Source organism: Gadus macrocephalus, chromosome 18 (genome assembly GCF_031168955.1).
Source record: "Gadus macrocephalus chromosome 18, ASM3116895v1".
NCBI classification, from domain to species: domain Eukaryota; kingdom Metazoa; phylum Chordata; class Actinopteri; order Gadiformes; family Gadidae; genus Gadus; species Gadus macrocephalus.
Window position 1 is genome coordinate 2,271,535 of NC_082399.1, and position 9,151 is coordinate 2,280,685.

At 43.7% G+C, this 9,151-nt stretch overlaps 1 protein-coding gene across 1 annotated transcript; it reads left to right on the top strand.

The window, feature by feature from the left end:
* The first annotated feature begins 498 nt into the window (after positions 1-498).
* On the top strand, positions 499-3,632 carry LOC132446966 (transmembrane protein 238-like). Its single transcript, XM_060037580.1, has 2 exons — positions 499-1,187; positions 3,218-3,632. The coding sequence occupies exon 1, from the start codon at positions 629-631 to the stop codon at positions 1,178-1,180; it is 552 nt and encodes a 183-aa protein (XP_059893563.1). The 5' UTR covers positions 499-628; the 3' UTR covers positions 1,181-1,187; positions 3,218-3,632.
* Positions 3,633-9,151: the final 5,519 nt, after the last annotated feature.

Consider the following 9,151-nt stretch of genomic DNA (forward strand, 5'->3'; position numbering starts at 1 on the left):
AGATAGCGATCTTTCCTGTGTTCCTCTGCATCCCTTTCCTTACATTTCCGATCTCTGTGTCCTCTCTGTCTCTCCAGTTCCGAGTGTGTATCTCTATATCACCAGAGCTCTGCGTTGGCAGTAGCCTCCTCGTAGTTGTCCGTTTGGCAGTGTAAAGGGGCCTGAATGTAAATAAGAAATGGAAACAGATGGCAGTAAGGTTTTCCTGAATGATATATATGAGCCAAGGAAATCTAACTCGTAAAACGAGGGGAAAAAATCACCAACTGATGAAATTAGGTTAAAACTATCTGGGTGATAACATAACGTTTACAACATTTTAAAAGTTAGTCAACTTTTATCTGTTTATGTTTACAAAGGTTATACGCCTAGTAGGGCGCATAGCCCTATTTATGATTATTATTATTATGGGCCGTGTGAGCGGACGCTCCTAACTGACGCACGAGCCTTTTTTACAACCCCTTGGGGCCGTGACGTCATATAAAGGTGGGTTGCGCACAGGTGTGTCCGCGGCAGGTTGGTCGGTAGGTTCGTTCAGGTGAAGAAATGTGCGTCCTGGTGGAAACACCATTTGTGTTCCCCCGCGGCGCCGCTACTTGAGCTCATGTGAACCAGCCTCAGCTCGGGCATGGCGCACAAGTTCGTGGGCAAATGCGTGCCGCTGTTCGTTCTCGCCGTGGTGTTCGACGTGCTGGGTCTGATCGTGCTCCTGGTCGGCGTGTTCGGGAACCTCAACCTGGACGGATTGTTTTACGGGGATTTCCTCATCTACACCGGCTCCCTCATTATCTTCTTCAGTCTGTTTTGGTGGATCATGTGGTACGCTGGCAACGTCTCGGTGTACCCCTCCGTCGACCGGGGCTCCCTGGATGTGGACCTGATGCACTGGGCCAGGAAGGTGTCTCAGAAGCTCACGTTGGAATCGGCCGAGACGAAGAAGAAGAAGAAGATGAAGAACGGGGAGTCTGGGGTGAAGGGGACGGCACCGCCGGGGGTGCTCAACACGGTGACCCGGATCTCCTGGGACAACAGCACGCTGTCCCAGGGCCAGCACAACAAAGGGTTCGAGGCGTATCCTGAGCACATGCCCTCCGAGAAAACGCTGGAGATGGGCATCTTCCAAAACCCTGACGTGTCTTCACATACGGCTGGTGGTGGGGATGCCTTCGGGTTCGTCTGAACAGATGGTGAGTGTCACCCCTCCTCCCCAAACAAAGTAGTTCTGCTCGCCACCATAACACTCGCTCCTTTCTGTCCTCTCACCTAAAGCATCCTTGGCTCTCAGATGTTATCTGTAGGACAATCATCCCCGCACAAAAGTGTGAGATGCCTTCTCTAAAAGCAGCCCAGTGACACGGATGTTAAACGGGTTGACTGGAAGCAACACACACCAGCTCATGATAACGTCACGTCTCACTCGTGTTGTGCTTCCTTACACTGTTACACAGCCCTGCACTCTTTCCCCATTTAGTATTTTTTTTTATACCACACAGGGTGTTTCTAGACGCAGTCCCCCTGCGCCCCCTATTTCACTGTTAATTATGTCCTAATTGTGTAACGCCACACAGAGTTTTTGACTGATGACATAATGAAACTCAAGGCTGACAGAGAATTACTAGAACAGACGCCCAACCCAGAGGTCTCAACTTAACTATATACATATATTAAGAAAATGGTAGAAATCTTCAGGGGCCCGTGGCAGCTTTTAATTGATGAGCTTGGTCGTTGCTATTCGCCCTCTTTCCACTTCTGCATTATTTTAGCCGTCGGTTAGCGGTGGCTTATAACTAGGTGTCGCGCCAGACGCCCGCTGGGGCAAAGGGCTCAATTGCATTTTAATGGAACTCAGAAGCACTTATCGATTCCATGGAATTGAGTGTGCGTGTGTGTGGTGGTCCCCCTCCGTCGCCGTCCCCTCCAGCAGGAATTATACCAGGCTTCCCCTCTCCCGCTTGTTTCAGTTACATAACGGTAATGCGTTTTAGTTTGCTTTTTCCTCTTCAACATAGAGCTAATGGCGTTTGAATATATGGAAAACTTTGAAACGGTCGAGGTGGAAACCAAAAGGAAATGACGACACCTGTGGCTCCATATTTCTGTAAATTTGATTAGGCTATATGGGATTTTGTCTCGGGTCAAAGTGCGTTTTGCCATCAATCACGCATTGTGTGTCTGTTTTTTTTTTTTTTTTTTATCACCTTTTTTATCGCTTAATGATAGTCTGACTGCGCCTCAAAGGACAACAAGCCATCTGTTGCACAACAGTAGGCTACTATGACACGGCCCAGACTCTGCCACTCACTGATTAGATATGACCTAAAAGGACCCAGAGCCTCCTGCTCTGGGTAAATATTAGCCATCGTAATGTATGAAAGGCTAAGCAGGAGTTATCGAAACCATATTTTCTCAGCAAACACGAGAATGTCAAGGCACAAAGAAAAAAGCCTGCTAAGTGGTCTTAGAGTTACCGCTACAATGCAACAAGAAAATCCCACGTTATCTCTAAGCAAGCTGATGATTATCGTAGCCGTGTGCGGGATTTGCCGTTCTTGCACAATAGGCTTCCTCATCAAGTCGGCCCTAATGACTTTGCCACTTTATTCGAAATAATGCAGCGGAATATGACAAATATTGACCCGCTGTTAGCCGAGATTAGTCAGGTCAAGCTGTTCATATTCGCCGCGGTCTTGGATTTCTTCTGTGGAGTTCATTGTTCTTTTTGAAGGCCACACACACACACACACACACACACACACACACACACACACACACACACACACACACACACACACACACACACACACACACACACACACACACACACACACACACACACACACACACACACACACACACACACACACACACACACACACACACACACACACACACACCGTGTGCGTGGCTGAAATACGAACTCTAGTCTTGATGTGCTTAAGTAGGGCATGGTTTGTTGTGGAGTGTTGTCAACTGTAAATATAAACCGTAAAACCTGAACCTACCACTATTCTCTGACCACATTGGTTCAAAGAATGATGAGATGATGAAACGCAGATATCTGGTTGTTCTGGGATTTATGTCTGTATTTATCAGCCAGCCATCGTAGATATCGTCGTTTATAGCACCCACTTTTGAAATGCGTGCAATGTCGTGTAGTTGTTGTCGAATTTATTTATTTTTTTAATAAAATTATTTTCTTCCTCTGCCTCTCTTTTAGGGGCTGGTCTGGACCTGAGGGCCAAGGACAGACCCCATGTGGCTATCCCCACACATCCGGTATTCCAGATGGAAAACCTTTTACCCATGACACTTTATCACACGACTTGTATTTCATTCAGGGAGCAGCCCTTCGCTAATTGTAAACCACTGGGCTGTGCACAGAGGGGGGGAAATGAAAGCTCATTATATTTTTTGTGTAATGTATGTACATAGTCAATTTCTATATTTTTCATACACTGACTCTTTTGCTTTGAATAAAAGCTTTCTTATAAAAATGTAAAGGGATACTTTTAGGGGAGTCAGTGACTAATATTGTCTGCCTCCTTTTTTGGTGTAATGTTTGTAAATAGTAAATTTCTATATTTTTTTTTTATGCACTTATTGCTTTGAATAAAAGCTTTCATACAAACTTAGGCGTGGATACTTTTTGGTGAGTCTGTAGTGAATATTGTCTGCATGACACTGACCTCATTTCCAGCCATTCTCATCCCACAATGATGTGACTAGGGTGCTCCAAATGAATGTTATTGGCCCGTGAGTGAGAGAAGGGGCGGGACCAAGAGAGGAAATCACTCGGCCTAGAAGGACAGTCGTGTTATTTAGATTATTAACATTGGGTTTATGGTTTGATGGCAGATAACAACAGGTTTACCCTTGCACTGTGCTTGTGTTTCAAAACTATTTTCTACGTCCTTTCTTATGGCTCTTCTTTGACATTGTGCAAAGCTGCTTCAATGTCATTAAAGGCATAGGGCCCTCCAACCTTCTCATTTGCTTCATGGCTGTACGTATAATGACGTAGGACGTGTCCCCTATCGCTGACACTTTCCCTACAAATCTGGTTCCCTACATAGTTGACTATTTCTGGCATCTCCATTTTGTAGCGCTGTTTGACATCCTTCAAAGAAAGCAGGTTTCAATTATGGGACATTGCGTGGATACAAGTGCATCAGTTGCACACTTAGTGTGGTATGGTGCATAACGGTTGTAAAGTAGAGCACGATATAGGGAACCAGATGTGTAAACTCGAACCTTTTGGGCAACACCACGCACTGGCCCACGGCTCCTGAGTTCCTTATGTAGGTCTGTCTTCCGTCGACTCTGGTACAATGGTTGAGGAAGTTCAAAGGCCCTATGAAGGAATACTCGAAGCAAAAGTCCTATGACGCATTCGTCGGATGCTTTGATGGCCTATCAAGAGTTCCACATCGACCTCCGATTGTTTATTACGTTTAATTTGATCAAGAAGCCACAAAGGTTCCTGGTTGAGAACATGAGGTGTACGTTTCCCCATGCCCACCTGTGCTCTTTAAAGTAAGGCCTCTGGATCGGTACTACTTTTACACAAGATGAAGGTGTGTCAAAATGACCTGCACACGGATCCAGAGATAAAATCAGTTCAGAAGTTCATGCATTCACTGTCTCACATAAATATGCATAATGAGCAGGCTAGGAATGTAGACGAACCACATTTAATACTATTGTCTTCCTTATCAATCTGACAGACGGTCAAACGAAACGGGTAACCCACAGACTGCCGGCAAACCTGTTGCGCTGCGAACACACGTGAGATTCACTTGAGGAATCTGTTCAAAATTCAATCGAGTTGTCGCTTTTACTCGATAACAAATTTTTTCCCGGTCATGGATTACACCGGCTTCGTCGGACGCTGCCTGGGCCTCTTCCTTGTGGCCATTTTCCTGGACACAGTGGGCCTCGTACTGCTCTTCGTCGGCATCTTCGCTCCGGTTAACTTCGGGGACTTCCTCGTCTTCACAGGGTCTCTGCTGATCTTCTTCAGCCTGGGTCTCTGGATCCTGTGGTACCTGGGGAACATCGAGGTCCCCCTGGAGGAGCTCATCCCTGTGAAGCCGGCTGTGGAGGCGGTGGTCACCTTTGGGGCTGCCAGCTTGAAACCAGCAGCAGGTCACTCACACCTCCGACAGAAGGAGTTCTGGACAGAGTTATAGGCTTTTTAAGGAATTGTCTTTTCCGCCGTTCATGAATACGCTGAACTATTTCCATTTGACACGGTGTCCGGTGTATCAGTTTGACTTTTTCCTGGTTGTGCACAGGTTTAAGTCAAGGTGTTTGGCATTGACGCACACTGGGATGTTTGTTCAATCTTATAGAAGCACAAACATGGAGGACCCAAAAATTTGATGTTATTTCATCATCCATCATCCCAGTTGGAAGCACTGGAAAATAACACGGGATGAAGCCGTCTTACTGTTCTTTAAAGACACACACAAATGCACCGGATTTGGGGTCATCCACCTCATACCTCCGCCGCAGGGGGATTCACTATTCATTCCGTGTGTGTTAACATACAAGAGCTGGGTGCGGGAAGTGGAGGGAATTTTCCCTGTGATGATTTTTCCTTTCGCGAAATCTGAGTGTCGCCACCGAAGCTCTTCAGCCAAAACCCGTCAAACCAGGTTGAGTCTGATACCCGCTTCTGGCCTGGATGCTCTCGTCTTACACCACACTGGGGGTTTGAATGGCCAGAGGTTTGGCCACAGAGTCTACTAAGCAACAACTCTCATCATGACACGGCGGCTTTGTTGACAACTCACTGGACACTTCTTCCAGATTTATTTTATGACAATCTGTCCTTGTGAGTCAGGATTTGAAGACAAACTAGGGGACTTTTTTGTTGTCTACGTATTATATTCCAATCAAGGAGAAAGATGTCACCTGTGTGTCACCTGAAACTATACTTTTTAAATTGAATGCAGGCGTTGCTAATGAGTTCACAGCGCCATCTTAAGGATGTCAGTAGAATTTGAAATGCATCAGGATGTTTGTGCACGTGTGTGTGTGTGTGTGTGTGTGTGTGTGTGTGTGTGCGTGTGTGTCCATTGCTCCTCAAACACCGATGTAGCCTACTTCCCAATGTATGTCCCAACAGACGCCTATCACAGCCAGGAGGAGTGGAGAGAAAATAACACAATAACACATGCCAAAAAATTATAAGCGGAATTATGAATAACAAAAAAAAGCCTGTTCAAATAAGTGTTATGATGCATCACACTTGGGAGAACAGAGATTTGATCTCTTCAAAGCGTTCATTGTTCTTCATGCTGCTGTGCTTCCAAATGGTTGTGGGCGTATACATAGCAATTAAAGGATTGCGGGGAGAATGGTATTTAAAAAAAATTGGGTCTGCCGTTACTTATTTAGGCTACTTATTACTTGTGTGGCCAAGCAACATTGCACAAAGAATTTTAGCCCGTTATCTGGTGGACACGCAAAACCTTTGGGTGTCAAAATCTCTCTGTTTCCCCTGCCAGGATTAGGTTTCCAGTTCACACCCAGCGTGTGGCTCCAACTAGGCCTACATTTAAGAACGAGGTCGTAATTCATAAATGATGAGGGCAGGCAGAGGTTCACCCGATCTTGACTCTGCTTCAATCGGCACCTTTGAAAGAAATGTGGACAGCGATTAGGTTAAACCATTTTTTAGATGTTTTTTTAAATTAAAGGCATTATGGCTGTATTCATATAAAAATAATAATAATTATTAGTAGTAGTAGTAGTAGTAGTGGCAATAATGATCTAATACTATGCCCTAATAATAATGACCCTTATTAGTATTATTAGCTGTAGTAAACATATTTTAATTATATCTATCCTAAACCTATAATCATAAGCCTTTAATGTGTATTCTTGAGTGAGTATTGTATTATTGAATAAGTATGCCATCGTACAATTATGCAAAAAATTAAGTAGAGAAGAAATTAATAATGGATGATATGAAACCCAACAGGAGCATTTCGTGGATGTCCATTTACTTCACAACATTGTCCAGTGACAGTAAAAAGTCCTTACCATAGTGAAAAGAGTTGTATACATTCATACACACATTTGTTATTACCTAACCTTCGTTTAAGATTCTGGTGGTGATGAAACGCAAATTCCGTTGTTTTTTTTAGGTGTAATATTATTACTATGCCGCCACGTATGCCTTTTATCAGAGGCATCGTAAATAATGGTGGAATTCTGCATGGCACGAGTTCGACATGGTTGTGCACACAAAAAAAGACCACGAGGTGGCAGCATTGGCATGATAAAGCAGCCCTCAGACCTGCAGTTCAAGACATACACAAAATACATAAATGAATGTTATATACCATAATAAAACCTAAACTTATTTGATTGAATATAAATAAGTCGACAAAAGGCAATACATCTCTATGAATACCTGCACAAATAGATGTAGCAATTGTAAGAAAATAGGTCTATACGATGACATTTTCACTACAAATGTATATCTCGACTATCATATTCATTGTTCAACCATCTTCTACTTTATTATAAATGTATATTTGTAAATGCATTGTCTTTTGATAATGGTCCTTTATGGAGTTACAATGTGATTCCTGCTTGTGTAAATAACTACGAATTGCCCATGTGCTTGAAGGATGCTGCTTTATAAATAAACGTTACATAGAGAGACGCCATGTAGATGGGTTTCCTCATGAAACCCTCAATTGCTTTCAATGGAGGGTTTCCTCCATTGAAAGCAGGTATTGCTAATGCGTTCCCAGCGCCATCTTAATGGAGTTGCAACGGCGTTAGGCAGGGAGGAATCTTGTCTCCCAATTTTATTCAACTTGTATGCGTCAATGAATTGTCCATGCAATTGAGAGCCTGTAACACAGGGCGTATGACTGGTGAAATGTTGGTGAACCACCTTATGTATGCAGATGATTTGGTCATTATGAGCCCAAGTAGCGCTGGACTACAACAACTCCATAATATCTGCACTGAGTATGGATTAAAACATGACATTAAATATAATGATAGCAAGAGTGCTGTTTTAATATGTAGAACCAAGCAGGTTAAAAGGCTAAATTTCCCTGCGCTCAAACTGTCAGGCAATATTCTTGGTATATGTAGAAGGATTAAATACCTTGGACATTTTATAAATGATCAGTTGAATGATGACGATGATTTTTACAGACAATGCTGCGAACTATCCACCCAGGCAAACACATTGCCCGCTAGTTCAGCTTTTGTTCAACACAGGTGAAGGTAGCCCTGTTCAAAGCATATCGTACACCGCTTTACTGCGCTCAATTATGGTCAAGCTACAAAAAATCTAGCATGCAAAGTCTGAAAATACCCCGAGGGGGCAGTGCCAGCCAGATGTTTGTCACTGCAGGAGTGAGCACATTCCATGCACTTCTAAGAAATCTTATTTTTAAATTCAAGAAACGGTAATAGTATCATTGTGGTACTTGTAAACCCCACCCCAGCTGTGCTCGCTATACCTCCAGCCTGAGGGGGCACTGGCTGAATTGTTTGTATATGAACTGACTTTCTATATTTTTGTATTGTATTTGTGTCGTACTATTTATGGACCTGAGTCTGAAATAAAGTTTTCGATTCAATTCAATGTATCAGAAAGTGTGTGTGCGCGCGCGCGTGCGTGTGTGTGATTCCTATTCTATTAAACCCTACAGATGACACACAATGACGAAACACAAATAAGTGTATACTATATGCTCTGTAAGGTGACCTTGGGTGTCTTGAAAGGCGCCTCTAAATTAAATGTATTATTATTATTATTATTAAGTATACGCAACTAAATAAATTGCATTAATCCAAACGCTCAAGCTTCGCATACGGATACAAACTCGGTCCAAAAGACCGGCGTTTGCTTCAAGTAACTGGTCACAATTCGGTTCACAGGAAGATGACGTCACTTCAAGAAAAAAAAACTCCCTTCCAAAATCTAAGCGCCGCGTCTTACAACCAGCCGCCGAGCTGCGTGTCAAGCTGCGGTGCAACCAACCCCTCGCTCCCACTAGCTATTTATATTATTGTTGTCATTGGTAAATACGCTACAGCTGCCTACCCATACCCCGTTCCCATTGGTCAACGGCTCAGGACGTCATAGTATTTCCGCCCATTTGGCCGCTTCTGG